Source organism: Phoxinus phoxinus (genome assembly GCF_949152265.1).
Source record: "Phoxinus phoxinus genome assembly, chromosome: 20".
In the NCBI taxonomy this organism is placed as follows: domain Eukaryota; kingdom Metazoa; phylum Chordata; class Actinopteri; order Cypriniformes; family Leuciscidae; genus Phoxinus; species Phoxinus phoxinus.
Window position 1 is genome coordinate 27,746,092 of NC_136895.1, and position 25,830 is coordinate 27,771,921.

Consider the following 25,830-nt stretch of genomic DNA (forward strand, 5'->3'; position numbering starts at 1 on the left):
TGTGGTGGGTGGACCTCTGTCCCTCTAGGGGGGATCGGGGGCCATTGGCTATCAAGCCATCACCTGCTGTTAGCATTCCATTGACTCCCATTCATTTTGGCGTCACTTTTGTCAGCGAACAACTTTACATCTGAGGCGTTTAGTCCATTGTTTATTTATAAAGAAACACGACAATATATAAAAGGCTCCATTACCTTGTATCTTACGTTATGGCCCCGTAGAAGTAGTTTTTGTAAAAATAGGCTAACGATTAACCACGCGACTGACCACGCGACTCTCTGTCGCACAGTGGAGAAATTACCGTATAGACCGGCGGTGCAATTGGGGGGACGTGGAGGCATAAAGTCTGATAAAGTCAAGGGAGAAGCCCATAGAGAGTGATAAAGTTGCTCCCGCTGCTAGCTCATGGACAGATAATGCTCACGCTCTCCGTCTCTGCGAGATTCAGAAGGGAATTATTCAGATTTCTCTCGGCACAGCGACTAGAAGACTGACAGCTGTCAGTCAGGCTCACGTCACATCTACGTCATCAAGCTCAGTTTGAGTATGTACATTATATCCATATAAGGCTCGATGTTTTAAGGCGGAGTCTCGAACGGCATCACCGGCGGCCATCTTGAGACAGGGAAGCTTTCTGGTGAGCTCTGTGGTATCTGATGTAAGATGAGTTATCTGCACGAACACAAATCCTCTTATCTTGCTGAAATCTTGACGGATTTACAAAAGTTTTTTTTCCCTTACAAACGTTATTAACGTGGCTATAATTCTGGATGCCTGAACATGTTGAAATCTATAATATTATAATTATTCATAAGTATTCAGTGTCATAACTACATCTCTGACGTTTATAACAAACCAACCCGTTTGAAAATCGGTAGATAATTTTGCAAGTTATGGTTCTTTAAAAAGGACATGCACCATTAAAACACAATGTTACGAGTGAGCGAGCTGACTGTGGCAAGATGGCCGCCGTGTGCGGACGTCGACCTCCATTGGCCAGCAGCGCGGACGAGACTTCGAGGCTGCGTTCCAGTCCAAAATTGGCATGCCCTTCACTCGCTAACTTCCCTCCGTCTCATTCACTCGGATGTACGTCATTGCTTACGTTGCATGAACTTCTGCACTTCTGGCGAAAACTGCAATGGGCCGAACTGGAACGTCCTAAGCCCTTGATCACTTGGAATCAGCTGGAGTTGATGTATAATGTATAAAGGTGCGTTTGGGTTGTTTTAAATAAAAAAATATATAATTAATATATCATAGATTTGTTTGTTGTGGTGGTGATTAGACGCGATCTGTGGTAACATCACAATCTGCATTGTGGGACATATAGGTGCCTGAAGTGTACATATGAAGTAGACTCGCTCCCTCTGTCAAAATTGAGGGAACAATGGTCTGTCTATATAAACTTCCCTCGTCCACTTCACGAAGTGGAACGCACTTCAAAATGGCGGCAGGGATTACCCGAGGGGAAGTGCTTAGGGAAGTTCGCAAGTGCGTGTCTAAACGTGGACTGGGACGCAGCCCTAGCCTTTATTATATGATATCTATGGGGAAAACGATCCAATTGGTTTCCATTGACTTTGCATGGCGAGAGAGGCTGCCTCCTCGTCATTTCTTGCTTCTAACAAAAGACAGAAAAATGCCTAAAAGCTGCTGTGTGCCAAGGTGTACAGAAAACAAGCTAAAAAACCCAGAAATAAGTTTTTATTAGTTGTCGACCCCAAAAAACGAGTGTTTAAGGACTTAAAAGTGGATACAGGCAGAGCATAACGCATCTCATTACTCTGAGAACTAACGGCCGCTGGAGGAGAACATAATCGGCAACACAGGATAGCTTATCTTACAGAAATATAATATATAAAACTTACATTTGGATATTTGACTCACCAGTGACCAAATGTTTATCTTACTGCACACGTAACTGTATATTTAGTGCATACTGAGAGTGTCAGGATCCCACAATTACCCATTCGTTTAAGCCTGTATCCACTTTTAAGTCCTTAAACGATAGTTTTTTTGGGGTCGCCAGCTTATAAAAACTTATTTCTGGGTTTCTTAGCTTGTTTGCTGTACTGTCACACAGCAGCTTTTAGGCATTTTTCTGTCTTTTGTTAGAAGCAAGAAATGACAAGGAGGCAGCCTCTCGCAATGCAAAGTCATTGGAGACGGTTGGATTGTTCCCAAGTATGAGGTCATGGGGCGTGGCGTGAGAGCGGAGATTGAATATCGCACCAATTTTTTGATTGGCTGTTATGTGGTGTGGGGCCAGGGTGGGCCAAGCTTCTGATTGGGTGGACCAGGGGCTGGGCCTGAGATCCATAGTAACTCCATACGTCATTGCAAAACGTCTACCATTAGTTGGATGAGGTATATCCCACGGGAGGAGGAACCCTATCATGTAATGTCTTACTTTACTCGAAGGCGGTAATACTGGATTCAGGGCGTCAGCATGATTCCCAAAGAGAATATAATCCTGTAATGATTCTTACTTAGTATAAAGTCTCTTTATTGTTGTTAAGTCGGTTAGATATAAAAATAAGGGTAACGTTAGGCTAACCGTAAACAAACTCAAGAACGCAAGAAGTCTTTATTAAATCGTGTTTGACTCACATAAACAACAAAATGAAGATCGCTGGTTTATTTTTATGCTTTATACTGAAAGGTAAGTCTTTAGCTTCGAGACTTTCACTTCCCTACGTCACGATTAAGTGTAGGCTAATGAAATAGCGATAATGTAATGAAACTCTCATTAAGTTAAGCCTATACTCAGTACCTTATTTGGATTTGTTCAACGTAATAAAAATCTTAGAAACTGGTTATGTCTGCTCTCCAGGTGTGTTTGGTGATGATAAGTCAGTATTGGAGGGAGATTCTGTCACTTTATACACTGATGTCACTGAAATACAGAAAGATGATCTGATACTGTGGACGTTTGGACCTGACAGCACTCGTATAGCTCAGATCAACAACGGTGCCAATAAGGTCACATTATTTACCGGTAATGATGTTTATAATGGGACATTCAAAGACAGACTGCAGCTGGATCATCAGACCGGATCTCTGACCATCACAAACACCACAACTGAAGACTCTGGACTTTATCAGTTACAGGTCTTTGGTGGAAAGGTCCAACCAAAGAAATTCAGTATTATTGTTTTTGGTGAGTAGTTTTGAAGTTGCATTGCAGCACTGAACCATACTCAACATACAGTATTGTACTAGTAACCCGAGACACAAATTTAGCTGAATGTGCAGTATCTGGTTTCTATTGTGAAGGGTAAAATGAGACCTAAGTCCATATAATTTGGTGAGTGACCCAAAAAGACAGTGTTAGTGGAAATTTTTCATTGCCATTTTACATGGGTGATGTTTAGGACTTTTACAACTACATTTTGGTCTTATTATCAACATTACAGTTCCTTTTATAGAGACTGAGATAATGACATGAATAATGATAAATGGATATGTTTAATGTTATTATAGCGTACTGTGGACGTTTGCTCAACAGTCAACCACAAGTTTTAACGATATATATATAGATCCTTCAATGTAAGTCTATTTTAACTTCATCAAGGTGTCTTGATCTTTTGCCTGTTTATTCTCTCATGTTTTCCAGCTCCACTGCCCATTCCTGTCATCATCAGTAACTCTTCACACTGTTCTTCATCATCATGTTCATTGGTGTGTTCATCAGTGGTGAATGTGAGTCATGCGACTCTCTCCTGGTACGCAGGAATCAGTGTATTGTCCAGCATCAGTGTGTGTGATCTCAGCATCAGTCTCTCTCTACCTCTGGAGGTGGAATATCAGGATAAAAACACCTACAGCTGTGTGCTGAACAATCCCATCAGCAACCAGACCACACATCTGGACATCCACACACTCTGCCACACATGTGCAGGTACCACAGTAGTATTGTTAACTGATTTGTTCTGTTCTCTTCTTGCATGTCAAAGGTATTATGTGTTAATACCTTTGATCTACTGTTTCGTAGTGGGTGCATCGAGTTTCAATGCAAAGTTGAGCTTACCTTTCAGTCATGTGGTGATGATCTTTGTTGGTATAGTGGTTACTCTACTAGTCTTGGCTGTAGCTGGGATGTTAAGTATCTACTGGAAATATAGAACATATAAACTGGGTAGGTATTACTCACAGTTAATAGAGCAAGAATATCTACATTGTGGAAAAGTGTAAAAAAGAAACTTGATATTAAAGTCTGTGGTTTGTGTTTAAACAGGCCAGACTCATAATCAAAGATACACTGAGCTGACGAATGGTAAGATTCTTTTAACGATAATATTAATGTCCAATATGTTTGGCATTTCTTTGGCAGTTCTTTGGCAGTTAGGTCTGTTCGAGGTCGGATCACGTTCTCACCACAAACGAACCGCTCCAGAGTTCGTTTGAAAGCGTACCGAGACCTCCTCGGCGCTTGTTTGGTCCGCTTTTGGTGCGCAGCCGAGTGCGATTGCTGCATTCAATAATAGGCCTGACAGGAATTCAATTAATGAAAGTAAAGAACATGAAATAAGTTGATGTTTACTGTAGAGCAAATGTACTGAACTAAACTTTTTATTTTATACAAAATAATTTGGACTCCATTACTATAAAATCAAAGCAATATGTTTAACCAAGTTGTGTTCCAAATTTGAATTTGATATCACCAAAAAAAAAAACGTGAAGGATTTAAAGTATTTAAAACAATGTCCGATACGCTCCACGCACGAACGCTGCTGACGTATTTCCGGTAGAATCTCAGCCAGCGTCTTTACTTCCGCATAGCACGATCTATAGCGAAGCGTACTAGCAAAACTTTAATAAAATTAATTTTCTCAGAAACGGAGACAACGATTTTAGAAACGGATTCTCTAGCCGGATTTCGCATGATATATGGAATACTCACCCTCAAAGTTGTCGATGTAGCTCGAAATATATAATTTAAAGCCCTTCTCTTTCTTACTCTGAGGTGTGACAGCTAACTGCCTCCCAATAATGTTAACATCATTCACGTTAACCGCTGGAAGTTCTTGTAAACAGCGAGTGTAATTTGCCATTATCTCCACCGAATGGATAAACGGCTTCAGACGCAGCACCGGATCTAACTGGGCGGCTGAGACAAAACGTGGAAGCGATCGTGCAGAGCCTATTTCAAAACGCTTTTCACAGGATGAATTATGAGTGTTTAAGCTTTCAAATGATACCAAAAAAGTCAATAAAGTGTGCCAAGTGTCCAGCTACCTGTTATATCATGCTTATACTGAGTGTTTAATCTCTCTCTGTGTTCCTGTTGTCCAGGTGAAGTTGTGGATAAAACAGACGTAATAAAGACCGTGTCAGTGACGTTGGGAGAGTCCGTCACTCTAAACACTGGCCTCACTGAAATACAACGCTTCGATGTGCTACAGTGGAGGTTTGGAGAACTAGGCACAGATCAAACAAATCCATTTTTAGTCATCAACAGATCGAATAAACTGAACAATAGCGGTTGTAGTGATTATGATCAGAGATTCAAAGACAGAATACGGCTGGATCAACAAACTGGATATCTCACAGTCAATGACATCAGACCGACAGACTTTGGCATTTATAAACTAATTATCTCTGGGATTGGACAAAATATGATCTCCAAGACATTTATTGTCATAAGTGAGTACCTCAAATCTGTCAGTGTAATAAATATACATCCAAGTGTGAACAAGTTAGATGCTCTGAAATTAAAGGAACACTCTTTTTTGTAAATAGGCTAATTTTCCAAGTCCCCTAGAGTTAAACAGTTTTACCGTTTTCTAATCCATTCAGCCGATCTCCGGGTCTGGCGGTAGCACTTTTAGCATAGCTTAGCATAGATCATTGAATCTGATTAGACCGTTAGAATCTCTCTCAAAAAAATGACCAAAGAGTTTTGATATTTTTCCTATTTAAAACTTGACTCTACTGTAGTTACATCGTGTACTAAGACTGACAGAAAATTAAAAGTTGTGATTTTCTAGGCCAATATGACTAGGAACTATCCTCTCATTCCTGCGTAATAATCAAGGAACTGCAGCCGTACAGCAGCGCTTTTTTTGAGAGAGATGCTAACGGTCTAATCAGATTCAATGATCTATGCTAAGCTATGCTAAAAGTGCTACCGCCAGACCCGGAGATCGGCTGAATGGATTCGAAAACAGTAAAACTGTTTAACTCTAGGGGAGCTGGAAGATGAGTCTATTTCCAAAAGAAGTGGACATTTCTAAGTTTTACTGGGTTGTTTGACTGAATTTTCCTAATGCATTACAAATAAATATGATTTAATAATCAAGTGTAGGATACAGTAATGCAGTTCAGTGATTGTTGTTTATACTTCATTGATCATATCAGTATCTTATGGCATGTGAAAATGTATAAAAACAAAAGAAATCCAGAATCAACCAAATAATATTTCAACCAAAAATCTTTCTTTGTTTTCTTTCAGATTCCTCTGAAAATGGAGAGACTGCATCAAACAGATCAAACTCGCTGCTAATAAATGGAGATGTCTCTGACACCAGTTTTTAGCGACTTTTACATTATCCTTATTTAAAATAAAAATGTTCTGCATTTATGAGCCTTTACAACTGGAAACGTGTTTAAAATGAATGGTGTTTACCTGTGAAAAGTAGCATTACAAAGTGTTATGATGTCAATATTATGTTTACTGCATGTCTGTTACATTTTATGGTGTCAGTTTTTGAACTTTTTTCTGCCGTCTAGTGGGCAATCTAAGTTAAAAGTTGTGCTGTTTCAAACAGTTGTATAATGTGAATGAGAGACTGCAGACAATTTGTCTGATAACTCAATTTTAGCCTCAACAACGAAATACAAATTTATTTATTTATTTTTGTAACTTTTTAAGAATAATAAATGTGTCTCGTTAATGTCAAATAAGAGCTACTTAAAATGACAGAAAGAAATAAAAGAAAAAAAATAATATTTGTAGTATAATTTGATATATTTTGGATCAGCTGGGTATGGTAGGCTAGGCTAAATGACGGCTGTCATAGCCTGCATGGTCGCCCAGTAAGTTAAAAAAAATAAATTAAGATATGAATCAATATAATTAGTAGTAAATGAAATATTTTAAACTCTAATACAATAAGGAAATAATAATGCATTGACTCGGGTATATAATATGCCTAACGTTCACGCATGAACTGTCATTCAGACTGACTATCAGAAATATTAAATTACATAATCTTCTGAGTTTTATGATGTAGGCCTTGTGTTTTATTTTTATTCAAATTTGTTATAATTTATACCTCAAAAGGATGTGCGTTGTGCATTCTCTGACATTAAATTTATTTATTTCATTAATATTGAGTATCAATTGATGTCAAGCAAAACTATGTATAATAATAATAAAAAATAAAATAAAAATCTTCCAAAGCAAAGCCATTGTGTGTTCTTTCCTTTTCCACACAGATTTTGAGAATTGGCTAAACAAACTTGGCTAGACTTTTAGACTTGATTAAAACTAGACTAATGGCTAGTGTCCGGGAGATACATTCATATTTATGAAATAAACATTTATAATAGCCAGCTTATATTTCTCTTACATGAGTTAGCCATAAGTGAATTTGTCTACACCAAAATACATTTCCAAAGACCCCCCAATAATAACAGTGATTAAGCCCAAAATGTGGGTGGGGGCAATGAACACATTATTATTATTATTTTTTGCTCAATTATTTCACAGGCCAACTGCTGGTCTACACAGAAGAAAGCCCTGTCTAGGCTCTTCTGTTGTGTAAGCCATTCTTTAGTCTAGTTGTTTGATGAGAAAATGAAATGTAGCCTATAGTTGCAATAAACGCGTTAAGTTTCATAAGCTAAGCTCTGTGCAACTGCAGCAGCGGAGGACTGTTAGAAATCTAATAGTCCTACTCAAGCTGTTTTCTCATTTTTCTACTCTTATTAAATAAAAAAACGACTGATCGAAAGATACACGGATTCTCTTGAACCACCACCACGTTTGCGACAGAAAACTGCAGTGCAGCCAAAATGCTCTGTTCGACTTTTCTGAGATCCTTTACTCTTCCCTGTGGATGACCTGTGACCTACTTTCTGTACAATCAGAATTTTCCGCAAATTTTTCTTCTTCATCTTGAAAACTTGAATCTGTGAATTCATAACAAAAAAACAGCTGTTTGAAAATACATGTCTATAATATTCAGCCATAAAAACATTTCAATTCTTTAAATTTCAAATGTTCAATAATCGTTTAAAGAAATCAGATTCAGAACTATTCAAAATTCCACACAATATTCAACTTGGTTAGATTACACTTGTCAATAATTCACATTTACACAATTCAAATCATTTTGTTATATTATAAGCTCCATACCCTTCAGCCACATGAGACATAAACACATGCACAACTTGTTTGTCCACTCAACAGAACTAAACTCACATATCTTTGTTGATTTTAAGAAATCAGACCACACAAGTTTCAGTTTGACTCAATAATTGAGCTGGTGGCAGCAGTGCATTGAAAAGGTCTTCTGTTGGTCTGCTGTAGCCTACTAGAATGTGTTAAAAATAAAAACTTAAACCAACTAATACCATCTTTTTTATAAGAACATAGTGTGATTTTGATTTCATGTTAGCCAGCATGGACTGGGAGCAAGTCACATCCACCATTATCCTCAAGTGGTCAATAGGTTGAACAGCAGATTAAAACACACATAGATCACAGGATGAGCACCCCCTGTCGGCCAATGTAGCATTCCATAAATGTACGTGAACAAGAAGATAGTAAATATAGGATGTGGAAAACTAATTTAAGTCTTATATTTTCTTACTAATTTAACGTATAGGCTACGTTTAGTTTTACCGAGTTACGTTGACAGAGCAACATTTGAAACATAATCTAATCGAAACATTTTAAGTTCACGTGGTGACACGCATTAACACGGACGACGAGAGTAATTCAGTAAAACTAGCAACAATTAAAGTTTTTTTTTCGAGTGAGAATAAATGCGTCACATTGGAGTGGTCATGTGAGCCGGCATCCTTCATTCCTATATAAGGAACTTCCTGACATTTACTTCCTAACTTTTCCTCGCAATTAGGATACGCAGATTTACTAGTTCACCAGCGAAGATTAAGAATATAATTCACCAATGAAGTCTATCTGTTGTTGTTGTTGTTAGATATTGGCTAATTCGATAGAAAATTATGTTAATCGTCGATGTCAGCACGAAACGGAGCGCTACCTGAAGGATAAACCGTGAACGCAACTGACCCGATGACCAAATACACTACATCTTTATTTTAAACCACATTTCACTCTGATCTACATCAGTATGATGATCTGTGTTTTATTTGTCTGCCTTTTACTCTTTAAAGGTGAGTACAGAATTTAAGTGAGTACCGATACTTTCGCTTTCATTTTGCTATATCGTTCTGTCCATTTGCAAAACATTTAAATGTTTTGATTATTGAAAGATACTTTAATTACTTAATTTAACTACCGTAATTAAACTAGGTGGTTTAACTGTCCCCAGGCAACATGTCTCATTAAAATGCTATTGTTGGCATAACCATTATTATTGTTTCTTTAAACCTTTCTTATTTGAAAACATTTGATTTTTTATCTGTAAAGCTGAAATAGAATAATTAGGCAAAAAAAAAAAAAAAAACCTTAAAGGAATAGTTCACAAATTAATGAAAATTCTGTCATGATTTACTCACCGTCAAATCACTGTATATGACCATATCATTTTCTGTGGAAAACAAAAGATGTTAGCAGAACATCCATGTTGTTCTTTTTCATTCGTGGCTTGAGGGTGAGTAAATCATGGGATAATTTTCATTTTTGGGTGAACTATCCCTTAATGTCTCATGAAGTTGTAAAACAGAAATGATCTCCATTTGAGATTCTGTTTGTTTGTTCTTCAGGTGTGTTTGGTGTTGATCCAGTGAAGTCTGTGTTGGAGGGAGATTCAGTCACTCTACATGCAGGTGACACTGAAACACAGAGGATTGATCTGATACTGTGGACGTTTGACAGCACTCGTATAGCTCAGATCAACAAAATGACCAATAAGTTATCAGTATATAATAATGCTTCTGATGGGAGATTCAGAGACAGACTGGAGTTAGATGATCAGACTGGAGATCTCACCATCATGAACATCAGAACTGAACACAATGGACTTTATGAACTACAGATAATTGGCGAAAAAGAGGTCCCACCCAAACAATTCAGTATTATGGTTTATGGTGAGTAGTTCAAATATAGTTTTGCAGTCGGTTTGACTTCATTGCAGTATTGTTCCATACTGGACATATTGTCAGTAGCCGATGACAGTCCGCAGTAAAACTGAGAAGTTACCTTGGTAACCTTTCCACTGAGCCCATCATCCAATTATCCTAAATGCAATCTGCAGTATTTGGTTTCTATTGTAAAGGGTAAAATGAGACCTGAGTGACAGTCATGTGTTGGTTAATTTGAGACAAGCAACTTAAAGAGACAGCCCCTTACACACAGCGTGTTGATCCCGGGAAATTGACGTAAAATTGGATAGTGAAAACCCCCGGGATCGTTTGATTTTGGTTCCACTGCCAGTGATTTTCCGGGATCTGTGAGTGCGTTCACACACATCCCAGTAAGATCCCGTAAAGACACGTGACGTCAGGATGAGACTTGTAACGTACGCGTCAAAAACATGTACATTAACCCCTAATTTCCACCAACTGCGGAACGGCTGCGGATCCGCTCCGAAACGGCGGCGGAGTCAATAGGTTTCCATTAAAGTCAATGTGTGTATTTTCACCAACTGCGGAACGGCTGCGGATCCGCTCCGAAACGGCGGCGGAGTCAATAGGTTTCCATTAAAGTCAATGTGTGTATTTTCACTGACTGCGGAACGGCTGCATTCCGACTCCGGCGATCCGCAGCCCTCCGGAGCTGATACGCAGAGCTCTATTTTTGCCGGATGCCGGAGAGCTCCGCAGCACTACAGGGCAGAGTGCGCAGGACAGGAAGACGAGCAAAAAACAGAACAAACCAAAACAAAATAAAAGATCCGTTTAATTTTCTAAATAAAATACACCGTGATCATGGCGGATAATATTTGGCGGAAAATATGATGATCGTGGCGGAAAACTGTTCCTGGTTTGGTGGTTCTGTTTATCGAAACTACATATCGCGCGATCACACGTGAATTAGCGAGATCTCGTGGGTCCTCGGCCGCAGCCGTTCCGCAACAAATCCGGACCTGGTGGGTATTGACGGACAGCGGAGCACGGAGCCGACACGCAGCGGAGCCGATCCGCGGCCGGTGGAAATCCGGGGTAACGGTACGGATCCACTTGTGCGACACGACTGTTGCGTGGTGTCTCGATGCCTCCCCACATTTGTACTTTGATGGGCGTTCCTTAAGTAAACCGCTATGGACGTGGTTTTGAGCCAGCGGCGAATGTTGAACAAAGGACCCGTGAGAGACTTCCCCCCCGTCTCCATGTGCTCTACTTCTATTGGATAGTCGTGACGCGTTCAACTGATTCATTTGCATAAAGATGGGCATCGGCCAGCTTTTTTGATGCACAGCAGTTTTTCAAATGCTGCGCCGCCTTCCCGGAATGCTTTGCGAGAAGCTTCGCATGACGTCATAGGAATAAAGTGGAGTGCGGCGCGACAGAAGTGTCGCACGGACAAGTGGATCTGCACCGTAACGCACCGCGTACTGTTCCACAAAGCTGGTGAACGCTCTCGGCTTCAGCGCGGATAATGAGGAGCTCCTGGTCTCTGCTTCGTTCCAGTTTGCAGACATTTTTCATTCTTTCTTTGTAGATGACGAACACAAACTTTCTTCTAAGAGCAACAGAGTCGCGCGATGGCACGTGCGTCATCACTACGACACACCCCTTACGGCATTGATCCTGGCTTTTGTTCACACGGGGCGCGTTCCGGGATTGATCCCGGCAATGTTACTAGGTCCTCAACCCGGGATCCCGGGATCCCGGCATCTGCGTTCACACAGAAGGCACTGTGGTAATTTCGCGGCAATTTCCCGGGATCAACGCGCTGTGTGAAAGGGGCTCTTCTGTGTGAACGCAAACAAATCCCGGGAAGGGGGCCTAGTAACATTGCCGGGATCAGTCCCGGAACGCGCTCTGTTGAACAAAATCCGTAATCAATGCCGTAAGGGGTGTGTCGTAGTGATGGCGCTGAAGCTGGGATTGTCCGCCAGCTAGTGAAACGGTGATGCGCTAGTTTATGATCGAATAAGAAAGAAAATGCACAAGCATTGTTTCTCGAAAGAGAAATCGCAGCACATAAGCAAACTAAAGACGCTGCTGAGACATTACATGTCACATCGATGTCACGTGTCTTTACGGGATGTGTGTTAACGCACGCACAGATTCCGGAAAATCACTGGCAGTGGAACCAAAATCAAACTATCCCGGGACATATTATCCGTGTATTTTCCGGAATCTCTGTGTGAAAAGCGAGTCTGAGATAGTGTAAATCACTTAAAACCGTGGAAGCCCATTTCTGTAACATATGAAAAAAATCAGGTTAGGAAGTACATTTTGGTTTAACTCACTGAATGCCAATAACTCCCTCAATTGCTACATTATCCTTGTCATTGAATATCTTGTTTCAGTCAAAAATACATCACATGATTGGAGTAAAACGTGTTTGCCAATAATGTTAAATTTCACAGTAGTGACCTTCCCTTGATTTCCCCTTTCTGCAGTTGTCTGATTAGTGCCTCTATTTAGATACATATTTATATTAGGTTGATTCACCTGTAGAAGATCATTGTCTGTTTATCCTCTCATGTTTTCAGCTCGTCTGCCTGTTCCTGTCATCACCAGTAACTCTTCACACTGTTCTTCATCATCATCTTCATGTTCATTGGTGTGTTCGTCAGTGTTGAAAGTGTGTGATGCAACTCTCTCCTGGTACAAAGGAATCAGTGTATTGTCCAGCATCAGTGTGTGTGATCTCAGCATCAGTCTCTCTCTACCTCTGGAGGTGGAATATCAGGATAAAAACACCTACAGCTGTGTGCTGAACAATCCCATCAGCAACCAGACCACACATCTGGACATCCACACACTCTGCCACACATGTGCAGGTAAGGCAGTGCTAATTTGTTCTGCTCCACATTATTAATACCTCTCAAATTAATCTCCAGTTCTCAGGTTTCCCATAATTACAGCATCAGCATTTTTAGTACACAAGTTTTGTGTGTTAACTCTCTGATCTACCGTTTTACAGTGGACGAGTCGACGATCAAAACAGAAGGAGGTTTATCGTCCGGTCATATAGTGCTGATCTGTTTTTTTGTTGGAGTAATTGTCCTAGCCGTGGCTGTTGTTGGGATATTCATCATCCACAGGAAACGTAGAAATACAGATCATGCGGGTAAGTTTGATCTACAGTTAGATAATAGAAAATGTGAGATTTATTCTGAGAAAAGAGTATCTAGTAAGTTTAAGTCATGGGCGATTTCGAAACACTGATTCATGAAGTTTCGAAACCTTTACGAATCTTTTGTTTTGAATCAATGGATTGAGCGTGTATCAAACTGTCAAAGTCACGTGATTTCAGGAAACGAGGCTTCGTAACTTTTTCTAAATGTTTTAGATTTCAATGATTCGCCGCTGTGAGGCGTTGATCTCTGTCATGCAGATTCAATGAGATTACCCGCTAGTGGCGAACCAATGAACAAGTGTCTGCATTTTTTACCCGATCCCTGATCAGTTTTATACATGTGTAGATGTTTAATGGGACATTTGTATTATTAAAGGAATAATAGTAGTTAATAGTCTCTTATTGGCCTGTTTCTCTGAACCATCGATGGAAAAAACAAAACAACCCATAAAAATTGATAAAAGATAAAAAAACACGTATTATACGGACACTTAATATTTAATAATATTTGATGATTAGTTAATTGCATTTGATGGATTGTTTTTTTCTTCTTCAATAAAACATTTGCAATGGGTTTGTAAAAAGCTGTTTTTATGCATGTTTAGCCTGAGTTTTTGTTGCATTTCCACTGAACGCTTCGAAATATGAATAATTTTGCAAAGCAATTTGCAAAGCCATTGATTCAAAGCTTTGAAAAGCTTTGTTTCTCCCATCACTAGTTCAGTCATGTTTTGGCCGAGATAATTCAGATGATTGGCCCCTGTGCTGAACCTGCAGCCAATGAGATTGCTTGATCAACATTTAAATATTATGGCTCAGTGTTTGCTGTAGGGTAGCTCTGCATTGGTTCCTCTGAAACCCTCCACCTTCCCCAGCTCCACCTGCCTGGATCTGCTATCTATTTATAGATCTGCTGTCTATTTTTGCAGCAGCATATCTTAGCAGTGTATCTATTAGCATTAGCAAGTCCATACATACACTGCAGCATTATCTGCAATAATCAACAGCAGCAGTATCAGCACAAGACCAAATACATTAACATATTCAATAACATGCTAAAACTAGTTCGAGAGTTGTCATAATTTAAATGTGGGTGTGTGTATATATACATAAACATATTTTTTTTCGTACCTTTTGTTTAAACAGGCCAAACTCGTGGGCACGACACTGAGATGAGCAATGGTAAGATACTGTTGCTGAGTCTATTCTGATATTAAACACCACTACAATGTTTAATCTCTATCTCTATTCCAGTTTGTTCAGCTGACGGGGTCGTTGCTGAGAAAATGAAGACCATGTCAGTGATGTTGGGAGAGTCCGTCACTCTAAACACTGGCATCACTGAAATACAACGCTGTGATGTGTTACAGTGGAGGTTTGCTAAATCAGGCACAGATCTCACAAATCCTTTTGAAGTCATCGCCAGACTGAATGAACTGAACAATAGCGGTTGTCGCGATCATGATGGCCGACTTCACCTGGATCACAAAACTGGATATCTCACTCTCAATGGCATCAGACCTACAGACTTTGGCATTTATAAACTAAATTTCATCAGGAATGGGAGTAATATGACCTCCAAGATATTTCTTGTTCAAGGTGAGTAGCTCGAACCTGTCAGTGTAATAAAGTTAGAACAAATAATACATTTTACTGGATTGATTGGATAAATTTGGCCCTCTTGTATATTTGAAACATATTTGAGTATTTGTAACTGTAACATCAACACTTTTTGACACTATCTTACAGAGTCCTCAGAAAGAGAAGACGCGTCAGAGGAGACAAACTCACTGTTGAAGAATGGACAGATCTCCAGAAGTCTATAGCGAGCCTTCAAGTCGATCACCTGGAAAATGTGTTTGAAATGATTCTGCATGCCTGTGAAAAGTATAATGACAAACGGTTTCTTCTAACTCCACACTAACATGTTTTTTTTGTTATTTTAAGGTTGATGGAATGTGTTACCATTAACCGTGATTGTGTCTGTTATGCAGATATTAATGTCATGTATGTTTCATGTCTGTTACATTATATAGTTACAGTTGAACTGTTTTGATCAGTGTTATATGAACAGAACAAAACGGGAGTTTGAATGTTTTCTGTCCTCTAGTGGACAATCCGGGCCCTGTCCCAAATGGCACACTTCATATACACTTTCGGCCTTGTGGACTTGAGTCCATGAGACCGTAGGGTGTCCCATTTGTCACTTGTTTAGGGTGCCATTTGGGACAGGGCCCAATGTGTTGGGAATGTGGGTTTCATTACAGTTTTATAATGTGAATGAGACACTGAATTTTTTACATGTGCATTTAAAAAACGAATTTAAGCCTCAATAAAAAAAAAAGGTTTATTTTTATAACTTTTAATATTAATAATAAAAAAAACCTATCCTGAGTAATGATGTCAAGTCTCATTAATTGTCTTGGTAAGTATAATATATTAAAGAATGTACTATTGCACATAATGTATAATATTTTATACTTTGCAGTGGAATTACTCATTTCATGTTAAAAATTATAAGCCTGCATTTTTCTGTTAAAGACATTGGAAAAAACACTAGTTTGACTTTGAATTTACACTTTCACATCCGTTTACTGCGCCAACTTCCGGTGCGGAGATTTGAATCGGATCCATTTACAAATCCCAATGAACTTACTTCCTCACTTTTTCCCAGCAGTGAAATGATCAAAAACAGTTTTCATTCAGATAAACTCGTATAAATCTATCGATCTGAAGTCAGTTATATATAATAACTCGCTTAGAAAATTGAAATAATTACTTTAATCGTCGCTGTCAGCTCGTTTAAAAACGGCTCTATGAGAGATTAGACTCTTAATGATTATTATGTTCAAACATAACCATCACCACCTGATCACTCTTTGCTTGTCTGGCTGTTACAACTCAGCTACAACAGCCCAAACTAAATCTAATATTAAAAAGTCAAGGGAAAAGCCCAACTCAGGGGCTGTTTACACAACACCGTTTTCAACTAAAAGCGTAAAACTTTATTCGTTTTGGTCGTTCATTAACACGACAACGACATTGTGGGTGCCTGAAAACGGAGCAAGTATGACACAAAAACGTGAATCTCTGAAGAGAATGATCTCGTATGTGTATTACGTGTTTAGTGTTTCATTACCATCTAATGGCCTGGCACCAGAATACAGCGTTTTTAGTAGTTTTTGCGAATCCCTGTGAATAGGGATCGTTTTGACACAGGTGTCCTGTGTATATATGCGGAAAACTCAAAAGAATAAACTCAATTTTAAGCATATCATTATCATGTAAACGTACCTTAAAGCAAACACTGATCACTGTAATGGCGACTTACAGTCCTTTGGTGATTCTCCTTGAATCAGGTATCTTCAATAATGGTCAATCATCATGCCTGGACCAGGACTTTAATGACAATATGAAAGGAATTAAATAAATGTTATAGTTGTTAAAATGAATCCAGTGCTGTAACTGTTTACAACAGGATGCTGACTGCTAAAATATCTCCCTTGTTTGCTTTTCACACATACATGACTGATTTCAGCGTTTCCCAGAATATCTCCAGGACATGAGCACAACATGTTGCCCCAGGAATGTCTCTAACTGCAAAATCAGGAAGTGCTGTCGAGCAGATCTCTGGTGTGCAAATGTGCAAATCTTCTAGTTGCACTTTATTTCACAGTACATGCACTTACAGTGTACTTGCCTAAGAAAGTACTGGTTAATACAAGGTAATGGGTTAAAGTTAGGTTTAGGGTTACCTAGTTATAATCCAGTTATTGCAATTATAATAAGTACATCATACAGTATGTACATTGGGAACAGGACTATAAAATAAAATGCTACCAATACTCCAGCAGGGGTTCAATCTTCAGCTGGCCGGCAGGAGCCACCGCTGGCATGTCATGTTACCTGTCAGTGGCAGCTCCTGTCAGCCAGCTGAAGATTGAACCCCGACTCCAATTTTCTTTCTAATTCACCTTTGAAATATCTAGCTGGACCATAGCCTATATAATACTTTACCCAAAAATAAATTTCCCGAAAACAGGAGACTGTTCTGCACAATGCTGTTACTTTAGCTTGTTATGCCTTATGTTTTCGTCATCACTGACTGATAAGATCTGCATTGAAGTTTATGCATTTTGTTCATGTTTCAATCTAGGAACCCTAACGTTTATCCCAAGGACTCTTTGCCACTCTATCAGGGCTATTACATTATCTGATGTGCAAAACCTAAATATGATTCTCAGACAAACATATTTGTTGCTTTCTTTGCATAAAATCAGTAATTTATTGAGAGAGCAATAGAAGAAGAAGCAAAACAAAATGGCAAGAGATTCAATTTAAACAATAGTTATTATTTTAAGTAATGTTCTACTGTGATATACTTCAAAGCTTACTTGTATTTTTTTGCACTTGCTTAGAAATAGTGATAGTTACTGTGTAAATTACAGTTTATTATAATTAGCTCTAATATCTTGAAATTTCAACTTCAACTTTAGCTCGGCGAGTAAAGCTCTCCCAGAAGGCTCTGCGCATGTAGCGTTCTAGAACTCCATCAGGCACGATGATCTGAGAAATAGTGGTGCTTTCATTAGGCCCCCTGTGTATGTTATTTATCTGGATCTGCAGGTTGTAGTATCGCTGATTGTTGCGGTTGATGGGTCTCTGCATGTCGATACGGAGATGTTCAGATGTGATCAGATTTGATCGTTGCTGATCCACAAGATGTGTATTGTCCCAGCGACTGATTAAGTTTTGCGCCTCATTTCTCCAGTGATTGCCGTCAGCGATAGGAGCTGGCACTGCATAAAAGGTTGTTTTTATACGGTTACCCTGGTCATCCTCAGTGGCTATCACTTCTCGGTCTCTCTTGTTGCGATGGCGAGAGGTGATGATAGTGCCTTCTCCAGATTCAATGAACTTGTCGTCCTTCACCAGCCCACAGTATCCCCAACTAAAGATATTGATTCTGCACCAGCAGAAGTCTTCTCCATGCCTTCCACACACACTGTCATCTCTGCACTGCCTACCCCAGTAGTCCATGTTTTCCTGAGGTGAACAGTACATAGTTTGGCTCCTTCCATCTTTATCAATCGTCTTGCACTTGTACTCACCGCCGTCGGGCTTGCAGTCTTCTAGACACTGCGTTTCGAGATGGGTCAAGAAAGCTGTCCCAGCACTCGGCCACGGGGAACAGAAGAGGACGAGCAGAATGGTACAGGCGTGTAGATGATCCATTATTTCTGTGTAGAGGAGAATGAAGTGAAGAGTAAGAGGCAGCAGTAAACAGACATGCTGTAATAACATCATAAGTGCATGGCATAAGTATACATACCCTTAAATGTTTGGCCTGATAATATTCACTCACGGTCACGCATCGGTTGAAATGGCTACGGAGGGAATGTATCCACTGCACACTTTGTTTGATTGCATTTGTGGCCGTCAGTGTTACATTATATTCAGTTTCACTGGGCGTGGCATTATTTACATTTACATTTACATTTACATTTATGCATTTGGCAGACACTTTTATCCAAAGCAACTTTTTACATTCTTATCAGTTCTTGCTTTCCCTCAACCTGGACCCATGACCTGGCGCTGCAAGCACCAACGCTCTACTGTTTGAGCTGGAAAGCGTTATAAGTAAAACTCATATCTTATGAAAGTTTTATAACGTACCCTTTAGATAATGCGCAAATGAATTAAACAGAAGTTTCATTGTCGAGGATTAAGCTGATAAACTACAGCTATTTCAGTAACTCTTAGTTACTTAGTTAATTATTTTTCACAAGTTATAGTTTGGTCATGTTCAGTTATTTAGTTTTCATGGACTTGTATTTTATTCATCACATGTATTCACTTGGTTGAGTTCCCGCCTGTCATCCATCTCGTCACACATCATTATGAGTTTTTCTGGTTCAGATGTGTTTGATTATCACCTTGTTATCTACACTTAAGTTCCGGCTTGTCTTATGGTCATTGGGCTGCATTCTTTAAACACAAGCAGAATGAATATTCGTGTATATCTGTTCTGACTTAAATTTTCAGATTCACCAAAATGTTAGTTGGTACGAAATTTACTCCTGTAAATGGTGTGTAAAACATATGAACGTTCTGTGTTCTAATTTTGTCACGGTTCATGAATTCACTGTCTCTCTCGTGTGTGTGTGTGTGTGTGTGTGTGTGTGTGTGTGTGTGTGTGTGTGTGTGTGTGTGTGCGTGTGCGTGCTCACTGATCACTGCTGATCAGCAGCGCCAGCTGGTACCAATTGTTGATCCATTTATATGTTCAGTAACTAGTGTCTCATGTTGTCAGATCGTTGTAGTTCCCCGGTTTCCTGTTCTCGTGCTGTTCTGTTGGATTGCGGATACCTTTTGTTCTTCGTCGTGTCGTTCATCTGGAATTTTTGCACTTCCGCACTGGATCACCGAGCACCTTCACCAGTTGCCCACCGAGGTCCCTGCGCCACCTACCATCAGCGCTGGTGTCCGTCTGACCTACCATCTGTGTTGTGTACCATCTGTGTTGTGTACCATCTGTGTTGTGTACCATCTGTGTTATGTTGTGTACCATCTGTGTTGTGTACCATCTGTGTTGTGTTGTGTACCATCTGTGTTGTGTACCATCTGTGTTGTGTTGTGTACCATCTGTGTTGTGTTGTGTACCATCTATGTTGTGTTGTGTACCATCTGTGTTGTGTACCATCTGTGTTGTGTTGTGTACCATCTGTGTTGTGTTGTGTACCATCTGTGTTGTGTTGTGTACCATCTGTGTTGTGTTGTGTACCATCTGTGTTGTGTTGTGTACCATCTGTGTTGTGTTGTGTACCATCTGTGTTGTGTTGTGTACCATCTGTGTTGTGTTGTGTACCATCTGTGTTGTGTACCATCTGTGTTGTGTACCATCTGTGTTGTGTTGTGTACCATCTGTGTTGTGTTGTGTACCATCTGTGTTGTGTACCATCTGTGTTGTGTACCATCTGTGTTGTGTTGTGTACCATCTGTGTTGTGTACCATCTGTGTTGTGTACCATCTGTGTTGTGTTGTGTACCATCTGTGTTGTGTTGTGTACCATCTGTGTTGTGTACCATCTGTGTTGTGTACCATCTGTGTTGTGTACCATCTGTGTTGTGTACCATCTGTGTTGTGTTGTGTACCATCTGTGTTGTGTACCATCTGTGTTGTGTACCATCTGTGTTGTGTTTCGCCTGACTGACCATTGTATTCACCTACTCTATTAAAGCGTTATTTGCAATTGCATGTTTCCTGTCTCTGTCAAAAATTTAGGCAAACTGATGACATTGCATTTTGATACACTATGCACCATAATAATATTGCAGAAGGTGATTTACTCTGTTTTTGTTTTGTTTTGTTTTTTTACTGTTCAACTTTGGGTAATAGGCAGTGCTCGTCACTGTCTTTTTACCCAGCCAGACAAATACTACACTGACCAATCATCCTACTTGTACAACGCCTGAACAACAATGGAGAAGTCGATATTGCTGGTTTTGCTGTATTTTGTTGTAGCCTTGCGTGACAGACGGTGTTTGGTTGTTATGCTGCTTACTGCAAATGTTAATGCACATATCCTATACACATCAATGTTTCTCCACCTGTTGTAAATCAATATATTATATTCTAAAACATCATATGATATTGGAGTGTATTTGACCGTTAAAGCGTGCATCCGAATGCAGTCTACTGAGCATGTGTGTGGATTTTTGCACCCATTTAAAGTTGTCCATCAGACAGTGTATGGTGCTGGTGAGTTTATACTTGTTACTGGTATCTTCACATCTCTTTCATTTAAGAATGGACTTAATTATTGTGAATTTAAAAGCTAAATTTAACGCTTAACAACAATAGTCAACGACATTACATGTGTAATGAAGTCCATGAAGTTTAACACTTGCTTGCTGTCAGGGGGCACTTTATGCAAAATTAAAATACTCTCATGAATTCCTGACAGTTAAAGAGTAATATATCAGTCAAATGTAATGCTTTTATAGACTGATAAAGCCAAACTGTCACTGACACAATGTTATAATCTGATTTTGAAGGCTCATGATTGGATGTGGCTGGCCATGAATGACAATGCTCTCCTGATAGCCTGTGAAGGTGCTCTGCCAGAGGTCTTTCCATAGATTTGCACAGACTTTAATGTGGCAGTTGTGTTGGAGGAGACCATTGCAGCTCAATATTAATATAGGGGGAGATCTGTTAGTTTAATGATCTATTATTTGGCAATTTAAAAGATTTTCTGGTATGTCTGAGTTTTTGGGGTCATTGTACTGAAGAGTAGAACCTGTGGTTAGGTTGACGATTGGCCAAAGTATATAATTATAATTATTATACTATTACTAACTATAATTACTATATTTTATAAGTAATGGCTGTTCACTCCTCAATACAGTGTTAGTCTCTTGGCTTAATGCTTCAGTACATGCAGGTGTGCTTGTGCTTTTAACAACTAGCTTGAAAATTTGAAACATTGATAATGTAGATAATTTAAAAAATATAAGAAATATATTACTTTATATAGAGTAAATATATCTGCAATACACATGCAGTACCATATCTGATCACATATACAACTATATTTTATGAAGTGTATTATTGAAAATGACATATGATATATTAGTAAATATATTGTCACATATTTTTCAATATATGAAAAGCGGCAATTCCTTATGTATTAGTAAATATATTGTAATATATTAACACAATATATTATTCTGTATAGTATATTTTCAAATATACTGCTAAACCATTTAATATATTGAGCATTCATGGAACATATATTTTCGTTTCAACCCAGAAAATTGGGTTATTCTTTTTAACCCAGGGTTAAAAACCTGACCCAAATTTTGGGTAAAAAAACCCCAACATTGTAGTTAAAGGGCACCTATTATTACATTTAAAATGTACCTAATGTTGTTTTGGGAGTCCCCAACAACAGTTTTACATGCATGCAATGACAAAAAACACTTTTGTTGTCGTATAATATGCATTTATTTTTACCTGATTTGCTCACCGACTCCCAAATGATTCGTTCAACGACTCGTTTTTCAAACCCCTCCTTTGCGCGACGCTAATCTGCGTTGATTGGTCAGATGACCCAGCAGTGTTTACAGAGATAATACTTATTGTTTAACACGGAGTACAATGATGCTTTTATCAATTAAATTGTGTTATAATAATGATTATAGTCCACTGCTTTGTAGTTTGTAGTAAAAAAAACTAAAAATAAGATAAACAATGTAATGTTATGTTAGCGAGCATAGCCCAGAGTTCATATTGTAAAAGCACAATCAGTCTTTGTTTGCGTTAGCCCGATGCATAAACATAACGTTTTTACAAAAAAAAAAAAAAAAAAATGCAGTTACGAGGTATTACAACGCTATCTCACGACCAATTTGTACGAATTTGTACGAGTGATTAAAAGGTGGCTAATTTGTACGAATTTGTACGATTTGTCTAAACCCACGTGATGGGTAGGTTTAGGGGCGGGGTCAGGGGTAGGTCATTCGTATGAATTCATACGATTTTGGCAAATCGTAAAATATGTACGATTTAGCTAAAAACTTACAAATTCGTACGAGTGAGGTCGTATGAATTGGTACGAATTAGCCACCTCGTAAAATTTGTAAGAATTGCCGTGAGATCGGGCTGGGTATTACTCTATTCTTTAAGACAACTCCGAAAACAACGACAAACACTTCACAAATCTCAATACAATTGTCATTGAAGACCTAGAAGCTAAACGGTGCTTAGCCTACACAACAAACAAAATAATTATGCATGCTACATAAAACATAAAAGCAACAATTATTAATAACACTTACAGGTTGTGATACGGAGGAGGAAGCTGATGCAAATACACTTGGAACTGAACCTTCCTTCAATATCAGCCGGCTCCCGAAACCAAGTTTGATTGCATTTAAAAAGCAATCTTCTTCAAAATGGCGCGAACAAAGCACAAGGCTCGGACTATACTTCTGTGGTATAGTTATATGAATTGTAACCACTTAGTCTTCAAATGCTCCTCCTTGGGCAGATTAAAAAAGTTGGCTTTTGAGCCGCACTTCAGAACACAGCGTCTCGTCGCCATGATATTTTCCCTGGCCTTGGAGCGCAATAAGTGGGCGTATCGTATTCAAATAACTTGACAAGTTGACGTCATCTAGTGAGAGAAAAAGCTTCGGCCTTCTAACGATTCATAAAAATGACTCTGAGTCGACTCTTACTTTTGAAAGACAATAACTTTATATACGGTGCACTTTCATATTTCAAACTTTGCAGGATGTTTTTGTTCACTTAGATCTATGTTACACACTACATGAAAGGTACATTTCAAAATTCCATAATAGGTGCCCTTTAACTCTAGGGGAGCTGGAAAATTAGCCTATTTACAAAATAAGTGCATGGAATGTTCCTTTAACCATTTATAAGTTTTACTGGGTTGTTTGACTGAATGCATTAAAAATAAATGTTTTTTTTTTTAATAATCAAGTGTAGGAGACAGTAATGCAGTTCAGTGATTGTTGTTTATACTTCATTAATCATATCAGTATCTTATGGCATGTGAAAATGTCAGATTTGGTTTACAAGAAAAAAACAAAACATTACTGTATAAAAACAAAAGCAATCTAAGTTAAAAGTTGTGCTGTTTCAAACAGTTGTATAATATGGATAGACTTTTTATTTTTTATTTTAGCCTCACTAACAACGAAATATAAACTTTATTTGTAACTTTTTAATAATAAAAAAAATTGTCTCATGAAGTTAATTTTGTTGTATCTATGTCAAATTAGAACTAACAAAAATGACAGAAACAATCATGGGGGGGGGGGGGGGGGAATCATCATCATCAGGGGATGATTTGATGAGAGGGCGGGGTTTAAGGCCTACACTGCAGCCAGACACCAGGGGGCGATAGAAATGTGTTGGCTTCACTTTTCAGGACGTGCAGGGGACACTTGTCAGTCATCATGACTCATGAACAAAAAGTTTGACCTGTTGGTGGCACTAGCACTTTCATCACTGAATGCAGATCGAAAGTCAAAACAATAGTCTAAGATATATGCTTCCGGAATTTATGGAAAGTTATTCATTCAAGTTCCCATTGGGAAATTCTTTTACTGTCTATGGGGAATTCTAATGAACTTCCTTCCCCTTATTTCTTCTACGAAAATCGGATTTACAGATTTACCGTGCATTGACATCAAGAAGAGTCTCGTGATTGTCACTCGGAGGTGGCTATTAATACAAAAAGATTTATAAAAGGAATAATAATTCTCGCTGTTAGAATTAAGTAGAAACGGTTCCACGTCGAACGGAGTTTAATATCTATAATGGACAACTTTGTTCACCCACAAATTGCTCAGATGTACAGAAATATGAAGATATTTGTTTTATTTTTCGTCCCGTTACTCGTGGATGAGGGTGAGTAGATTTACGTTTCCGAGACGTTTATTCTTTCACTTTGCTAACTTTCATTAAATATTAAATATAAGAAATGATTATGATAATGATGATGATGATTAATGATGATTATTAATATGTTTTAAATTGCTGTAGGCCTATTAATGTTCATTTAGATCCGTTTTGGAAGCTTATGGTGGTATAGTCTGGAGAAAGAAAAACGCCCAGATTAACGTTTTGATTTTTAGTGCTCGTATGAAACCAACAAAAATGCAAAGATTGTATATCTAATAACAAACATGTTTTATGTTTGAATCTGTCTGTATGAAATACAAATGCACATTTCTGTGCTGATGTCACTATTGCATTATAACGTCACTCATAATTCAGTAAATTTGCCAGATATCAGCATTTTGTTGTTTCTGTTCTCGTAAAATACATGTAAAATTAATTTAATCATCATTTACTTACTCTCATGTCTTTCCAACTCAAAAAGCGAATGTTATACAAAATCCACACCAATATTTTCCATAAAAGAAATAAAATAGAAAAGGTCCATGATGAAATATTCAGCTTATATCTGCATTTAAGAAACTGTCTCGGTTTGTTCTTCAGGAGTGTTTGGTGATGATACAGTGAAGTCAGTGTTCGTGACGGAGGGAGATTCTGTGACTTTATACACTGATGTTACAGAAATACAGAAAGCTGATCGAATACTGTGGACGTTTGGACCCGACAGCACTCGTATAGCTCAGATCAACAGACTGATTAATAAAATCTCATATTATGATGTTCTTGATGGGAGATTCAGAGACAGACTGAAGCTGGACAATCAAACTGGATCTCTGACCGTCACACACACCACAAATGAACATACTGGAGTTTATGGGTTTTTACAGATCATTGATGGAAATGAGCCCAAGAAATACAATATTATTGTTTTCGGTGAGTCATTCTGTATTTGCGAAACTTTTAATTCCACTGCATTGCAGTATTGA

The 25,830-nt window shown here is 38.6% G+C and overlaps 3 protein-coding genes across 4 annotated transcripts in view; all 3 read left to right on the top strand.

Moving 5' to 3' along the window:
* Positions 1-2,197: 2,197 nt before the first annotated feature.
* Positions 2,198-6,683, top strand: LOC306988237 (uncharacterized protein; the record flags this gene model as incomplete). The annotated part of the gene is made up of 7 exons (XM_079593044.1): positions 2,198-2,273; positions 2,837-3,163; positions 3,620-3,904; positions 3,998-4,141; positions 4,241-4,279; positions 5,299-5,649; positions 6,458-6,683. The coding sequence occupies 7 exons, from the start codon at positions 2,198-2,200 to the stop codon at positions 6,538-6,540; spliced, it is 1,305 nt and encodes a 434-aa protein (XP_079449170.1). The 3' UTR covers positions 6,541-6,683.
* A 2,321-nt stretch (positions 6,684-9,004) lies between these two features.
* LOC306987990 (SLAM family member 7-like) lies at positions 9,005-15,804 on the top strand. Of its 2 annotated transcripts, none has more exons than XM_079592679.1 (8): positions 9,005-9,369; positions 9,922-10,245; positions 12,822-13,112; positions 13,256-13,402; positions 14,558-14,593; positions 14,666-15,010; positions 15,161-15,497; positions 15,644-15,804. In XM_079592679.1, the coding sequence occupies exons 1-7, from the start codon at positions 9,327-9,329 to the stop codon at positions 15,235-15,237; spliced, it is 1,263 nt and encodes a 420-aa protein (XP_079448805.1). In that variant the 5' UTR covers positions 9,005-9,326; the 3' UTR covers positions 15,238-15,497; positions 15,644-15,804. The 2 variants fall into 2 exon arrangements, with proteins under 2 accessions (XP_079448805.1, XP_079448806.1); XM_079592680.1 differs by having other exon boundaries at positions 9,011-9,369; positions 14,675-15,010.
* An 8,817-nt stretch (positions 15,805-24,621) lies between these two features.
* The window catches only part of LOC306987985 (uncharacterized protein), a 28,031-nt gene continuing 26,822 nt past the window's right edge, over positions 24,622-25,830 (top strand). Inside the window, exon 1 of the mRNA XM_079592669.1 lies at positions 24,622-24,853. Within this exon, the coding sequence (XP_079448795.1) occupies positions 24,763-24,853 (91 nt within the window). The 5' untranslated portion in view covers positions 24,622-24,762. The remainder of the gene's footprint in view (positions 24,854-25,830) is intronic.